At 45.7% G+C, this 17,417-nt stretch overlaps 1 protein-coding gene across 1 annotated transcript in view; it reads right to left on the bottom strand.

Annotated features, from left to right (window-relative positions):
• frem1b (Fras1 related extracellular matrix 1b) overlaps nt 1–17,417 on the bottom strand; it is a gene marked incomplete at its 3' end in the record, with an annotated part of 95,584 nt that overhangs the window by 12,474 nt on the left and 65,693 nt on the right. Inside the window, 5 exon segments of the mRNA XM_079559057.1 lie at nt 4,246–4,447; nt 4,513–4,678; nt 9,502–9,759; nt 16,786–17,047; nt 17,199–17,406. Coding sequence (XP_079415183.1) covers nt 4,246–4,447; nt 4,513–4,678; nt 9,502–9,759; nt 16,786–17,047; nt 17,199–17,406 — 1,096 coding nt within the window.

The raw sequence follows: 17,417 nt of genomic DNA, 5'->3' as shown, positions 1-17,417 counted from the left end.
AAACACAGAAACGGCTCTTTATGAAGGAGTCTGAAACAGTGAAACGGCTCTTTATGAAGGAGTCTGAAACACAGAAACGGCTCTTTATGAAGGAGTCTGAAAGAGAGAAACGGCTCTTTATGAAGGTCTGAAACACAGAAACGGCTCTTTATGAAGGTCTGAAACACAGAAACAGCTCTTTATGAAGGAGTCTGAAACACAGAAACGGCTCTTTATGAAGAGTCTGAAACACAGAAACGGCTCTTTATGAAGGAGTCTGAAACACAGAAACGGCTCTTTATGAAGGTCTGAAACACAGAAACGGCTCTTTATGAAGGAGCCTGAAACACAGAAACGGCTCTTTATGAAGGAGTCTGAAACACAGAAACAGCTCTTTATGAAGGAGTCTGAAACACAGAAACGGCTCTTTATGAAGGGGTCTGAAACACAGAAACGGCTCTTTATGAAGGAGTCTGAAACACAGAAACGGCTCTTTATGAAGGAGTCTGAAACACAGAAACGGCTCTTTATGAAGGAGTCTGAAACACAGAAACGGCTCTTTATGAAAGTCTGAAACACAGAAACGGCTCTTTATGAAGGAGCCTGAAACAGAGAAACGGCTCTTTACAAAGGAGTCTGAAACAGAGAAACGGCTCTTTATGAAGGAGTCTGAAACACAGAAACGGCTCTTTATGAAGGAGTCTGAAACACAGAAACGACTCTTTATGAAGGGGTCTGAAACACAGAAACGGCTCTTTATGAAGGAGTCTGAAACAGTGAAACGGCTCTTTATGAAGGAGTCTGAAACACAGAAACGGCTCTTTATGAAGGAGTCTGAAACAGTGAAACGGCTCTTTATGAAGGAGTCTGAAACACAGAAACGGCTCTTTATGAAGGAGTCTGAAAGAGAGAAACGGCTCTTTATGAAGGTCTGAAACACAGAAACGGCTCTTTATGAAGGTCTGAAACACAGAAACAGCTCTTTATGAAGGAGTCTGAAACACAGAAACGGCTCTTTATGAAGGAGTCTGAAAGAGAGAAACGGCTCTTTATGAAGGTCTGAAACACAGAAACGGCTCTTTATGAAGGTCTGAAACACAGAAACAGCTCTTTATGAAGGAGTCTGAAACACAGAAACGGCTCTTTATGAAGGAGTCTGAAACACAGAAACGGCTCTTTATGAAGGTCTGAAACACAGAAACGGCTCTTTATGAAGGAGCCTGAAACAGAGAAACGGCTCTTTACGAAGGAGTCTGAAACAGAGAAACGGCTCTTTATGAAGGAGTCTGAAACACAGAAACGGCTCTTTATGAAGAGTCTGAAACACAGAAACGGCTCTTTATGAAGGAGTCTGAAACACAGAAACGGCTCTTTATGAAGGAGTCTGAAACACAGAAACGGCTCTTTATGAAGGTCTGAAACACAGAAACGGCTCTTTATGAAGGAGCCTGAAACAGAGAAACGGCTCTTTACGAAGGAGTCTGAAACAGAAACGACTCTTTATGAAGGAGTCTGAAACAGTGAAACGGCTCTTTATGAAGGAGTCTGAATCACAGAAACGGCTCTTTATGAAGGAGTCTGAAACAGAGAAACGGCTCTTTATGAAGGAGCCTGAAACACAGAAACGGCTCTTTATGAAGGAGCCTGAAACACAGAAACGGCTCTTTATGAAGGAGCCTGAAACACAGAAACGGCTCTTTATGAAGGAGTCTGAAACACAGAAACGACTCTTTATGAAGGAGTCTGAAACACAGAAACGGCTCTTTATGAAGGAGCCTGAAACACAGAAACGGCTCTTTATGAAGGAGTCTGAAACACAGAAACGGCTCTTTATGAAGGAGCCTGAAACACAGAAACGGCTCTTTATGAAGGAGCCTGAAACACAGAAACGGCTCTTTATGAAGGAGCCTGAAACACAGAAACGGCTCTTTATGAAGGAGCCTGAAACACAGAAACGGCTCTTTATGAAGGAGTCTGAAACACACAAACGGCTCTTTATGAAGGAGTCTGAAACACAGAAACGGCTCTTTATGAAGGAGCCTGAAACACAGAAACGGCTCTTTATGAAGGAGCCTGAAACACAGAAACAGCTCTTTATGAAGGAGTCTGAAACAGAGAAACGGCTCTTTATGAAGGAGTCTGAAACACAGAAACGGCTCTTTATGAAGGAGTCTGAAACACAGAAACGACTCTTTATGAAGGAGTCTGAAACAGTGAAACGGCTCTTTATGAAGGAGTCTGAATCACAGAAACGGCTCTTTATGAAGGAGTATGAAACAGAGAAACGGCTCTTTATGAAGGAGTCTGAAACACAGAAACGGCTCTTTATGAAGGAGTCTGAAACACAGAAACGGCTCTTTATGAAGGAGCCTGAAACAGAGAAACGGCTCTTTATGAAGGTCTGAAACACAGAAACGGCTCTTTATGAAGGAGTCTGAAACACAGAAACGGCTCTTTATGAAGGAGTCTGAAACACAGAAACGGCTCTTTATGAAGGAGTCTGAAACAGAAACGGCTCTTTATGAAGGAGTCTGAAACACAGAAACGGCTCTTTATGAAGGAGCCTGAAACACAGAAACGGCTCTTTATGAAGGAGTCTGAAACACAGAAACGGCTCTTTATGAAGGAGCCTGAAACACAGAAACGGCTCTTTATGAAGGAGCCTGAAACACAGAAACGGCTCTTTATGAAGGAGTCTGAAACACACAAACGGCTCTTTATGAAGGAGTCTGAAACACAGAAACGGCTCTTTATGAAGGAGCCTGAAACACAGAAACGGCTCTTTATGAAGGAGTCTGAAACACAGAAACGGCTCTTTATGAAGGAGTCTGAAACACAGAAACGGCTCTTTATGAAGGAGTCTGAAACAGAAACGGCTCTTTATGAAGGAGCCTGAAACACAGAAACGGCTCTTTATGAAGGAGTCTGAAACACAGAAACGGCTCTTTATGAAGGAGTCTGAAACACAGAAACAGCTCTTTATGAAGGAGTCTGAAACAGAGAAACGGCTCTTTATGAAGGAGTCTGAAACACAGAAACGGCTCTTTATGAAGGAGCCTGAAACAGAGAAACGGCTCTTTATGAAGGAGCCTGAAACACAGAAACGGCTCTTTATGAAGGAGCCTGAAACAGAGAAACGGCTCTTTATGAAGGAGCCTGAAACACAGAAACGGCTCTTTATGAAGGAGCCTGAAACAGAGAAACGGCTCTTTATGAAGGAGCCTGAAACACAGAAACGGCTCTTTATGAAGGAGTCTGAAACACAGAAACGGCTCTTTATGAAGGAGTCTGAAACACAGAAACGGCTCTTTATGAAGGAGCCTGAAACAGAGAAACGGCTCTTTATGAAGGAGTCTGAAACAGAGAAACGGCTCTTTATGAAGGAGCCTGAAACAGAGAAACGGCTCTTTATGAAGGAGCCTGAAACAGAGAAACGGCTCTTTATGAAGGAGCCTGAAACACAGAAACGGCTCTTTATGAAGGAGCCTGAAACACAGAAACGGCTCTTTATGAAGGAGTCTGAAACACAGAAACGGCTCTTTATGAAGGAGTCTGAAACACAGAAACGGCTCTTTATGAAGGAGCCTGAAACACAGAAACGGCTCTTTATGAAGGAGCCTGAAACACAGAAACGGCTCTTTATGAAGGAGTCTGAAACACAGAAACGGCTCTTTATGAAGGAGCCTGAAACACAGAAACGGCTCTTTATGAAGGAGCCTGAAACACAGAAACGGCTCTTTATGAAGGAGCCTGAAACACAGAAACGGCTCTTTATGAAGGAGCCTGAAACACAGAAACGGCTCTTTATGAAGGAGCCTGAAACACAGAAACGGCTCTTTATGAAGGAGCCTGAAACACAGAAACGGCTCTTTATGAAGGAGCCTGAAACACAGAAACGGCTCTTTATGAAGGAGTCTGAAACACAGAAACGGCTCTTTATGAAGGAGCCTGAAACACAGAAACGGCTCTTTAAGAAGGAGCCTGAAACACAGAAACGGCTCTTTATGAAGGAGCCTGAAACACAGAAACGGCTCTTTATGAAGGAGCCTGAAACACAGAAACGGCTCTTTATGAAGGAGTCTGAAAGGTGAGGATCGTTGGACTAAGAGGAGACTCTGGGTCAGTTTCGTGAGGATCGTTGAACTAAGAGGAGACTCTGGGTCAGTTTCGTGAGGATCGTTGGACTAAGAGGAGACTCTGGGTCAGTTTCATGAGGATCAGAGGAGGAGACTCTGGACTCTGGGTCAGTTTCGTGAGGATCGTTACCCGTCAGCAGGTTCTCCAGGTGGCCGTGTCTCGGTTCCTCGGTGACGGTGAAGACCAGCTCTCGATCGTCCGACTCCTCGTCCGTGGCCTGGAGGTGGGACTTGTCCAGGACGAGGCCGAAGCGTCCGGCGCCCAGAGCGGTGATGGCGGAGGGCGTGCGGAGGGCGAGGAGCGAGGGCAGCGAGCGGTCCGGGCGCTCGATCTACAACACACACACACACGGTCAGCGCCGTCGCACGTGCCGGGAGACTAACCGCTGTGCCACACCTGCACGGTGAACACGGCGGCCTCGCGGCTCAGGCGCCCGTGCAGCAGGAAGCCGGCGTTCGATTGGTCGCTGGGCAGGAAGTGGAAGGAGTCGATGGCGGCGCGGGAGTGAAGGCGGTGCTGGTAACGGACGGCGCCGAGGTCCACGTCCAGCTGCGAGAAACGCCTGGACGGAAACAGAGTCACAATGTTAATTCATGCAGTTCTTATGTTTGAAGAGTTTCGTGGCGCTAGGCTAGTGCAAGGCTAGTGCATGTCTATGGTATCAGCTAGCCTGCATTAAAAACAGTGTGACCCGCTCCACAGAGCACCTGAGGCAAATCACTTATAACACCAGACTGACCATATACATGTGTCCATAGAATCATGTTTGGAAAATAACTGACCTGCATCACATGAATGATCACATTTTGAGGGACTATTTTCTCGCAGATCACTCCGCCGCCGCGTAGCTTATACAACCACGAAGCTGATGCTGCTCAAATATAAGGTATTTTAACCTCTTAAACCGCCTGAACCGAGAGGATCTTTTTACTCACGTTATCAGATTCTTTTCCATCATTTTTTGGGGGATATTCAACTCATTTTTGTAACTTTTTGGTCACTTTTTTTTGTCATTTTTCTCACATTTTTGTCATTTAAAAAAAAACATTTTTGTAATTTTTTTGTCAAATTTTAATCACATTTTGCCAATTTTTCATCAATTTTTTGTCAATTTCTTGTGACATTTTTGTGACATTTTTGCCACTTTTTCATCAATTTTTTGTCTCAGCTTTGTTGCTATTTTGTCATTTTTTGTCACATTTTTGTCATTTTTTTGTAATTTTTTTTTCATATTTTTGTACATTTTTGGTCATTTTCTTGTGACATTTTTGCCACTTTTTCATCAATTTTCGTCACTTTTTTGTCACATTTCCATCATTGTTTTCGTCTCAGTCTTGTTGCTTTTTCCCAGAAGCTTTTGGATTGGGGTAAAGCCAAACTGGAGAAAATGTGCTCGGTTCAGGTGGGAGTTAAGGGGTTAAATGCAATCTGTGGAGCGGGTCACACTGTTTTTAATGCAGGCTAGCTGATACCATAGAAATGCACTAGCCTAGCATTAGCCTAGCGCCACAAACATAAGAACTGCATGAATGACAAAAAAAATATCTCCATAAATCAGCAACACTCTGGAAAACGAGGACATGAGGCCCTTTGTCAAACATCCTGAAACATCCCTTTAACCCCCGCCTGAACCAAACACATATTCTCCAGTTCAGCTTTACCCAAATCTAAAAACGTCTTGCCTTGAGCTTATAGGCCAGTGTAACGTCCCATTTGAAAGACCAACAATACTTAACTAAATGGATCTTTTTCCTTGCGTTGTTGCCGTCACTTTTCATCACTTTTTCTCCATCACTTTTATGTCATTTTTTTGTGGCCTTTTAAATCTTGTTGTTTTTTCATCCTTGTTTTTGTCTTGTTTTTTGTTGCTATTTTGAGTTTTTATCCAGAGGTTTTTAGATTGACGAGACTCAGGACTAACTGGAAGAGAAGAACTCCTCACACTGAATTACCACCAAATTATTCATTCATTAAGGAAATGCGGTTATTTTTCTTTGTCTTTTCTGTTCTGTGGATTTACTTGACTCTAAATTCCTTATGAATTCTTTTTTGTTCTTTGTGGTGGTGGTTATAGTGACGGCGGCACTAATACACTAAAATATTTGTTGTTTATTTTTACTGCTTAACCCCTTAACTCCCACCTGAACCGAGCACATTTTCTCCAGTTTGGCTTTACCCCAATCCAAAAGCTTCTGGGAAAAAGGTGTGAAAATAGCAACAAAACTGAGACGAAAACAATGATGGAAATGTGACAAAAATGTGACAAAAATGTGACAAAAATGTGACAAAAATGTGACAAAAATGTGATGAAAATGTGACAAAAATGTGATAAAAATGTGATGAAAAATAGATGAAAAAATGACAAAAATGTGACAAAAAATGACAAAAATGTGACAAAAAAAGGACAAAAAAATGGACAAAAAATGACAAAAATGTGACAAAAAAAGGACAAAAAAAGTTACAAAAATGAGCTGAATACCCAACAAAAAAATGATGGAAAAAAAAATGTGACGTGAGGAAAAAGATCCTCTCGGTTCAGGCGGGAGTTAAGAGGTTAATGTACTGGTCCTGTGTCAAACCTCATGTGTGTCGTTTTCTCATGTTTCTCTTTTTCTTTTCTTAATGTCTTTTGTTCCATCTGCACTTCTTGCAATAAACATTTTAAAATGTTAAAAAGTAAAAAAAAACACCTCAGGGAAACTGCAGAAAACACAGCCACATGTTAAAGTGTAAAAATACCGATTTTTACCAAGAATATCGTCTGACCTGTGATCAGCTCTGACACAAATCAGACAGAACAACTCCAGGTTAAAACGTTGTTCTTATCAGCTGTAACTCTATCATTAATGTTTGATAATAATATACAGTTATAACTGCACACACAAACACATGCACAGCTGCAGTGCCGAGTTTAGTCCAGCAGAGGGCGGCACAATCCCTTATAAACTCCCCTGAACAGACATTTGTTATTTGCCTTTTTGAACCTTTTTTCTTTTGTAAGAAAGCTGTTGTTGTGCCTTTGATTAAAAAGCCTGGCCTTGACCCTGCAAATTTGGAAAATTATCGCCCAATCTCCAAACTACCCCTGGTATCGAAAATCTTAGAGAAAAACCCTAACCCTTTTTTAGATGAAAATGGCACTTTAGACCTAGATCAGTCAGGCTACAAAGCTTTGCACAGGACTGAGTCTGCACTTTTAAAGGTTTTTAATGACCTGTTTTAATGACCTGTTTTTAATGACCTGTTTTTAATGACCTGTTTTTAATGACCTGTTTTTAATGACTGATTCATGTTAGTGCTCTTCGACCTGACGGCTGCGTTTGACACAGTCGACCACACAGTTCTTTTAGACCGCCTAAGATCGTGTGGGTGTCAGGGGGACCGCGTTGGAGTGGTGTAGGTCGTCCTCCGTCAGGCTGGGGGACTCCACTTCATCTTCTGCCCCGCTTCACTGTGGGGTCCCCCAGGGATCGATCCTGGGACCCATTCTTTTTGCTCTTTACCTCCTCCCACTTGGAGAGGTTTTGAAGAAGCGCGGCATGTCTTACCACTTTTATGCAGATGACTGTCAGATTTACAGCCCATTGCTAAGAATGAGCACAGCCCCCTGACACCCCTGCTCCACTGTCCAGGTGACGTCAAGGCCTGGTTAGCCCACAATGTTTTTAAACTGAATGAGGGAAAAACAGAAATCATAACATTTGGATCTGCCCTCACAGACTTGAGATCTACAAAATTATTCACGTCCCAAAGTCCCCAGCCTTGGCATCACCACAGACAGTGATTTTAAATTTGATAAACAGATTAATGGCGTTTTTGTTTTTTGTTTTTATCATCTTCGTCTTTTATTCAAAGTTAAACCGTTTTTATCTTTTAATCTTTTTGAGCGAGTCGTGCACGCTTTTATTTCCGGCCGTCTGGACGACTCGGGCATCGGCCATGAAGCACTTTCCCGCTCGCAGTGAGTCCAGAACTCTGCGGCACGACTTTTAACACGGACCAAAACACGTGAACACATCCCCCCGATCCTCGCGTCTTTGCACCGGCTCCCTGTTCATTTTAGAATTGATTTTAAAATGTTGTTTGTTTTTAAAGCTCTGAATGGACCGGCCCTGCTGTACATCACACACCTCATCCACATGTCCCGCCCCCCACGCGCCCTGAGGTCTGAGGCCCAGCTCCAGCTCGTGGTTCCGAAGACCAACCGTAAAACCAGAGGGGGCAGAGCGTTCTAAGCTGTGGATTGGATTGGATTGGACTGAACAGGAGAAATTATTTATGAAGACTTTTTTATTCATTTTTCCAGATAAAGGAATGAAACAGTTTTTCCCTCCTCAAGTGAATTGTGAAAGAAGACATTTGTGAAACGGGCTTAAACCTGTCCCTGTGAAGAAACGTGCTGGAGATGTTGGGGATGATTTTTCGACACAGCAAATTATTAAAAATGAACAAATAATGAGCGCAAACGAAGTGATGAAAAAGTCAGGTTTACAGCCTTTAACCTCCTAACCCCCGCCTGAACCGAGAGGATCTTTTTCCTCACGTCATCAGATTTTTTTTCCATCATTTTTTGTTGGGTATTCAACTCATTTTTGTAACTTTTTTTGTCAAATGTTTATCACATTTTTGTAGTAATTTTTTTGTCAAATTTTTGTCATTTATTTGTAATTTTTTTGTCAATGTTTTCGTCACTTTTTTGTCACATTTCCATCATTGTTTTCGTCTCAGTTTTGTTGCTATTTTGTCATATTTTTTTGTCAATTTTTTATCATATTTTTGTAATTTTTTGACACAGTTTTGAATTTTTTTTGTCAAATTATCACATTTTGATCAAATTTGATCATTTTTTCGTACATTTTTTGTCACATTTTTCTAATAATTTTTGCGACTTTTTCATCAAATTGTCCTCACTTTTTTGTCACATTTCCATCATTGTTTTCGTCTCAGTTTTGTTGCTATTTTGTAATTTTTTTGTCACATTTAGTCATTTTTTCGTCAATTTTTGTCACATTTTTCTAATAATTTTTATGTCAATTTTATATCACATTTTTGTCATTTTTTTTGTACATTTTTTATCCAAAATGTGACAAAAAATGACAAAAATGTGTCATTTTTTGGTCAAATTTTTGTCATTTTTTCGTAATTTTTTTAATCAATTCCTTGTGACATTTTTGCCACTTTTTCATCAATGTTTTTGTCTCAGTTTTGTTGCTATTTTCACAGCTTTTTTCCAGAAGCTTTTGGATTGGGGTAAAGCCAAACTGGAGAAACTGTGCTCGGTTCAGGCGGGAGTTAAGGGGTTAATAATATTGGGCGTCTGGACTCTGCAGGATGAGTGTGTGATGTTAAGTAACATGTGTCTATGTTTAGATTTGGGTAAAGTACCTGCGGCTCCGGTGCAGCGGCTCCTCGTGGACCAGGACGGCTCCGAAGCGCGGCAGCTGCGTCAGGGTGAAGGTGAGGTTCTGAGGCGCCGTGTCGGGGTCTGTGAGGAGCAGCTGCGAGCGGGTGATGACGGCGCCGGAGCCCTCGTCCAATCGCAGCCCGGAGTTCAGCGCCAGAGTGGGCGGGATCCGGTCCGTGTGGAGGACGGAGATGAGGAGCGAGCCGAGGAGCGAGGACACGCCGTTCCACACCGAGAAACTACGGAGAGAGAACCACAGACCGGGAAACTACAGACCGAGAAACTACAGACCGAGAAACTACGGAGAGAGAACCACAGACCGGGAAACTACAGACCGGGAAACTACAGACCGAGAAACTACAGACCGAGAAACCACGGAGATGAGGAGCGAGCCGAGGAGCGAGGACACGCCGTTCCACACCGAGAAACTACGGAGAGAGAACCACAGACCAGGAAACTACGGAGAGAGAAACTACAGACCAGGAAACTACAGACCGAGAAACCACAGACCGGGAAACTACAGACCAGGAAACTACAGACCAGGAAACTACAGACCGAGAAACCACAGACCGGGAAACTACAGACCAGGAAACTACAGACCAGGAAACTACAGACCGAGAAACCACAGACCGGGAAACTACAGACCAGGAAACTACAGACCAGGAAACTACAGACCAGGAAACTACAGACCAGGAAACTACAGACCAGGAAACTACAGACCGAGAAACCACAGACCGGGAAACTACAGACCAGGAAACTACAGACCAGGAAACTACAGACCGAGAAACTACAGACCAGGAAACTACAGACCAGGAAACTACAGACCGAGAAACTACAGACCGAGAAACTACAGACCGAGAAACTACAGACCGAGAAACTACAGACCGAGAAACCACAGACCGAGAAACTACAGACCAGGTAACTACAGACCGGGAAACTACAGACCAAGAAACCACAGACCGAGAAACTACAGACCGAGAAACCACAGACCGAGAAACCACAGACCGAGAAACCACAGACCGGGAAACTACAGACCAGGAAACTACAGACCAGGAAACTACAGACCAGGAAACTACAGACCAGGAAACTACAGACCGAGAAACTACAGACCAGGAAACTACAGACCGAGAAACCACAGACCGGGAAACTACAGACCAGGAAACTACAGACCAGGAAACTACAGACCGAGAAACTACAGACCAGGAAACTACAGACCAGGAAACTACAGACCGAGAAACTACAGACCGAGAAACTACAGACCGAGAAACTACAGACCGAGAAACTACAGACCGAGAAACTACAGACCGAGAAACTACAGACCGAGAAACTACGGAGAGAAGAACCACAGACCAGGAAACCACAGACCAGGAAACTACAGACCAGGAAACTACAGACCGAGAAACTACAGACCGAGAAACTACAGACCGAGAAACTACAGACCGAGAAACTACAGACCGAGAAACTACAGACCGAGAAACTACAGACCGAGAAACTACAGACCGAGAAACTACAGACCGAGAAATTACAGACCAGGAAACTACAGACCGAGAAACTACACACCGAGAAACTACAGACCGAGAAACTACAGACCGAGAAACCACAGACCGAGAAACTACAGACCGAGAAACTACAGACCGAGAAACTACAGACCGAGAAACTACAGACCGAGAAACTACAGACCGAGAAACTACAGACCGAGAAACCACAGACCGAGAAACTACAGACCGAGAAACTACAGACCGAGAAACTACAGACCGAGAAACTACAGACCGAGAAACCACAGACCGAGAAACTACAGACCGAGAAACCACAGACCGAGAAACTACAGACCAGGTAACTACAGACCGGGAAACTACAGACCAAGAAACCACAGACCGAGAAACTACAGACCGAGAAACCACAGACCGAGAAACCACAGACCGAGAAACCACAGACCGAGAAACTACAGACCAGGAAACTACAAACCGAGAAACTACAGACCAGGAAACTACAGACCGAGAAACCACAGACCGAGAAACTACAGACCGAGAAACCACAGACCGAGAAACTACAGACCAGGAAACTACAAACCGAGAAACTACAGACCAGGAAACTACAGACCGAGAAACTACAGACCGGGAAACTACGGAGAGAAAAACCCCAGACCAGGAAACTACAGACCGAGAAACTACAGACCAGGAAACTACAGACCGAGAAACTACAGACCGGGAAACCACAGACCGAGAAACTACAGACCGAGAAACTACGGACCGAGAAACTACGGAGAGAAAAACCACAGACCGAGAAACTACAGACCGAGAAACTACAGACCGGGAAACTACAGACCAAGAAACTACAGACCAAGAAACTACAAACCGAGAAACTACAGACCGAGAAACTACAGACCGAGAAACTACAGACCGGGAAACTACAGACCAAGAAACTACAGACCAAGAAACTACAAACCGAGAAACTACAGACCAGGAAACTACAGACCGAGAAACCACAGACCGAGAAACTACAGACTGAGAAACTACAGACCGAGAAACTACGGAGAGAGAACCACAGACCGAGAAATTACAGACCAGGAAACCACAGACCAAGAAACTACGGACTGAGAAACTACAGACCGAGAAACTACAGACCGAGAAACTACAGACTGAGAAACTACAGACCGAGAAACTATAGACTGAGAAACTACAGACCGAGAAATTACAGGCCGAGAAACTACAGACCGAGAAACTACAGACTGAGAAACTACAGACTGAGAAACTACAGACCGAGAAACTACAGACCGAGAAACTACAGACCGAGAAACTACAGACCGAGAAACTACAGACCGAGAAACTACAGACCGAGAAATTACAGACCGAGAAACTACAGACCGAGAAACTACAGACCGAGAAATTACAGACCAGGAAACTACAGACCGAGAAACTACAGACCGAGAAACTACAGACCGAGAAACTACAGACCGAGAAACCACAGACCGAGAAACTACAGACCGAGAAACTACAGACCGAGAAACTACAGACCGAGAAACTACAGACCGAGAAACTACAGACCGAGAAACTACAGACCGAGAAACCACAGACCGAGAAACTACAGACCGAGAAACTACAGACCGAGAAACTACAGACCGAGAAACTACAGACCGAGAAACTACATACCGAGAAACTACAGACCGAGAAACCACAGACCGAGAAACTACAGACCGAGAAACCACAGACCGAGAAACTACAGACCAGGTAACTACAGACCGGGAAACTACAGACCAAGAAACCACAGACCGAGAAACTACAGACCGAGAAACCACAGACCGAGAAACCACAGACCGAGAAACCACAGACCGAGAAACTACAGACCAGGAAACTACAAACCGAGAAACTACAGACCAGGAAACTACAGACCGAGAAACCACAGACCGAGAAACTACAGACCGAGAAACCACAGACCGAGAAACTACAGACCAGGAAACTACAAACCGAGAAACTACAGACCAGGAAACTACAGACCGAGAAACTACAGACCGAGAAACTACAGACCGGGAAACTACGGAGAGAAAAACCCCAGACCAGGAAACTACAGACCGAGAAACTACAGACCAGGAAACTACAGACCGAGAAACTACAGACCGGGAAACCACAGACCGAGAAACTACAGACCGAGAAACTACGGACCGAGAAACTACAGACCGGGAAACCACAGACCGAGAAACTACAGACCGAGAAACTACAGACCGAGAAACTACAGACCAAGAAACTACAAACCGAGAAACTACAGACCGAGAAACTACAGATCGAGAAACTACAGACTGAGAAACTACAGACCGGGAAACTACAGACCAAGAAACTACAGACCAAGAAACTACAAACCGAGAAACTACAGACCGAGAAACTACAGACCGAGAAACTACAGACCGGGAAACTACAGACCAAGAAACTACAGACCAAGAAACTACAAACCGAGAAACTACAGACCAGGAAACTACAGACCGAGAAACCACAGACCGAGAAACTACAGACTGAGAAACTACAGACCGAGAAACTACGGAGAGAGAACCACAGACCGAGAAATTACAGACCGAGAAACTACAGACCGAGAAACCACAGACCAAGAAACTACGGACTGAGAAACTACAGACCGAGAAACTACAGACCGAGAAACTACAGACTGAGAAACTACAGACCGAGAAACTACAGACTGAGAAACTGCAGACCGAGAAATTACAGGCCGAGAAACTACAGACCGAGAAACTACAGACCGAGAAACTACAGACCGAGAAACTACAGACCGAGAAACTACAGACCGAGAAACTACAGACCGAGAAACTACAGACTGAGAAACTACAGACTGAGAAACTACAGACCGAGAAACTACAGACCGAGAAACTACAGACCAGGAAACTACAGACCGAGAAACTACAGACTGAGAAACTACAGACCGAGAAACCACAGACCGAGAAACTACAGACTGAGAAACCACAGACCAGGAAACTACAGACCGAGAAACTACAGACCGAGAAACTACAGACCGAGAAACTACAGACCGAGAAACTACAGACCGAGAAACTACAGACTGAGAAACTACAGACTGAGAAACTACAGACTGAGAAACTACAGACTGAGAAACTACAGACTGAGAAACTACAGACTGAGAAACTACAGACTGAGAAACTACAGACTGAGAAACTACAGACCAGGAAACTACAGACTGAGAAACTACAGACCGAGAAATTACAGACCGAGAAACTACAGACCGAGAAACTACAGACTGAGAAACTACAGACCGAGAAACTACAGACCGAGAAACTACAGACTGAGAAACTACAGACCAGGAAACTACAGACTGAGAAACTACAGACTGAGAAACTACAGACCGAGAAACTACAGACCGAGAAACTACAGACCGAGAAACTACAGACTGAGAAACTACAGACTGAGAAACTACAGACCGAGAAACCACAGACCGAGAAACTACAGACCGAGAAACTACGGAGAGAAAAACCACAGACCAGGAAACTACAGACCGAGAAACTACAGACCGAGAAACTACAGACCGAGAAACTACAGACCGAGAAACCACGGAGAGAGAAACCACGGAGAGAGAATAGAGCTGGGAAATATGTCGGGAATATTTTTAAAAGAATCAGAGACATTGTGTTTCTAATCGCAGATTATAGCTTAGACTTTCCCGCTGACGAGGAGCGCACTGTGAGGTCTTCGAGGTGCACGAAGGGGCTGGACAGGCTCGCCAGGTCAAGGTGATGTTATGTAGAACAACCTTTTTCCTCTAACCAGGTGTTGGCACTGACCTGAAGGAGTCTGTCCCCCCTTGGTGGCTGATGTTAGTACTGACCTGAAGGAGTCTGTCTCCCCCTGGTGGCTGATGTTAGTATAACACTGACCTGAAGGAGTCTGTCTCCCCCTGGTGGCTGATGTTAGTACTGACCTGAAGGAGTCCGTCTCCCCCTGGTGGCTGATGTTAGTACTGACCTGAAGGAGTCCGTCTCCCCCTGGTGGCTGATGTTAGTACTGACCTGAAGGAGTCTGTCTCCCCCTGGTGGCTGATGTTAGTATAACACTGACCTGAAGGAGTCTGTCTCCCCCTGGTGGCTCATGTTAGTACTGACCTGAAGGAGTCCGTCTCCCCTTGGTGGCTGATGTTAGTACTGACCTGAAGGAGTCTGTCTCCCCCTGGTGGCTCATGTTAGTACTGACCTGAAGGAGTCTGTCTCCCCCTGGTGGCTCATGTTAGTATAACACTGACCTGAAGGAGTCTGTCTCCCCCTGGTGGCTCATGTTAGTATAACACTGACCTGAAGGAGTCTGTCTCCCCCTGGTGGCTCATGTTAGTATAACACTGACCTGAAGGAGTCTGTCTCCCCCTGGTGGCTCATGTTAGTATAACACTGACCTGAAGGAGTCTGTCTCCCCCTGGTGGCTCATGTTAGTATAACACTGACCTGAAGGAGTCTGTCTCCCCCTGGTGGCTCATGTTAGTATAACACTGACCTGAAGGAGTCTGTCTCCCCCTGGTGGCTCATGTTAGTAAAACACTGACCTGAAGGAGTCTGTCTCCCCCTGGTGGCTCATGTTAGTATAACACTGACCTGAAGGAGTCTGTCTCCCCCTGGTGGCTGATGTTAGTATAACACTGACCTGAAGGAGTCTGTCTCCCCCTGGTGGCTGATGTTAGTACTGACCTGAAGGAGTCTGTCTCCCCCTGGTGGCTCATGTTAGTACTGACCTGAAGGAGTCTGTCTCCCCCTGGTGGCTCATGTTAGTATAACACTGACCTGAAGGAGTCTGTCTCCCCCTGGTGGCTCATGTTAGTATAACACTGACCTGAAGGAGTCTGTCTCCCCCTGGTGGCTCATGTTAGTAAAACACTGACCTGAAGGAGTCTGTCTCCCCCTGGTGGCTCATGTTAGTACTGACCTGAAGGAGTCTGTCTCCCCCTGGTGGCTCATGTTAGTATAACACTGACCTGAAGGAGTCTGTCTCCCCCTGGTGGCTCATGTTAGTAAAACACTGACCTGAAGGAGTCTGTCTCCCCCTGGTGGCTCATGTTAGTACTGACCTGAAGGAGTCTGTCTCCCCCTGGTGGCTCATGTTAGTAAAACACTGACCTGAAGGAGTCTGTCTCCCCCTGGTGGCTCATGTTAGTACTGACCTGAAGGAGTCTGTCTCCCCCTGGTGGCTCATGTTAGTACTGACCTGAAGGAGTCTGTCTCCCCCTGGTGGCTCATGTTAGTAAAACACTGACCTGAAGGAGTCTGTCTCCCCCTGGTGGCTCATGTTAGTACTGACCTGAAGGAGTCTGTCTCCCCCTGGTGGCTCATGTTAGTACTGACCTGAAGGAGTCTGTCTCCCCCTGGTGGCTCATGTTAGTATAACACTGACCTGAAGGAGTCTGTCTCCCCCTGGTGGCTCATGTTAGTATAACACTGACCTGAAGGAGTCTGTCTCCCCTGGTGGCTCATGTTAGTACTGACCTGAAGGAGTCTGTCTCCCCCTGGTGGCTCATGTTAGTACTGACCTGAAGGAGTCTGTCTCCCCCTGGTGGCTCATGTTAGTATAACACTGACCTGAAGGAGTCTGTCTCCCCCTGGTGGCTGATGTTAGTATAACACTGACCTGAAGGAGTCTGTCTCCCCCTGGTGGCTGACGTTAGTATAACACTGACCTGAAGGAGTCTGTCTCCCCCTGGTGGCTGACGTTAGTATAACACTGACCTGAAGGAGTCTGTCTCCCCCTGGTGGCTGACGTTAGTATAACACTGACCTGAAGGAGTCTGTCTCCCCCTGGTGGCTGTTGTCGTGAGTGTAACACACTCTCTGAGCCGTCACGTCCAGTTGGGTGAAGTTCCACAGCGGGACACCGGGGGCGCTGACGAGGCTGAGCGTGCCGAGCCGAGGCGGCGCCGTGATGCTGTAGGCCACGCCCCCTGGAGGCCCAGAGTCCAGCGCCAGGAGCAGGTCCGAGTTCAGGACCAGCCTCTGACCCTCTGTGACCCGGGCGGAGCCAGTCTGCAGCTGCAGCCGCCCTGAGGAGACACGCCCCAAAGGTTCTTCAGCTGTCACCTGGACCGTGTGGTACCAGAGGACCGTGTGGTACCAGAGGACCGTGTGGTACCAGAGGACCGTGTGGTACCAGAGGAGGTGACAAACCCCTCTGACCCGTGACAAACCCGTTACCTCTGTGCTGAGTCCGGACGGAGATGTGGAAGGTCTGAACCGGAGACTCGTTGGTCCGGTCGCTGAGGGTGAACCTGAAGCTGTCGTGACCTCTGACCCCGACGCCGTGACCTCCGACCCCCACGTGGACGTAACGGACCCGGTTCATCTCCACGTCGGTCTGAGAGAAGTTCTGCCCCGGAGACAGCGCCGCCCAATCAGAGCCGCTCTGGAGACGAG

This window comes from Gobius niger (genome assembly GCF_951799975.1).
Source record: "Gobius niger genome assembly, chromosome: 6".
NCBI classification, from domain to species: Eukaryota; Metazoa; Chordata; class Actinopteri; order Gobiiformes; family Gobiidae; genus Gobius; species Gobius niger.
Note: the sequence above shows the minus strand (reverse complement) of the source record. Positions and strands in the feature narration are given on the sequence as shown.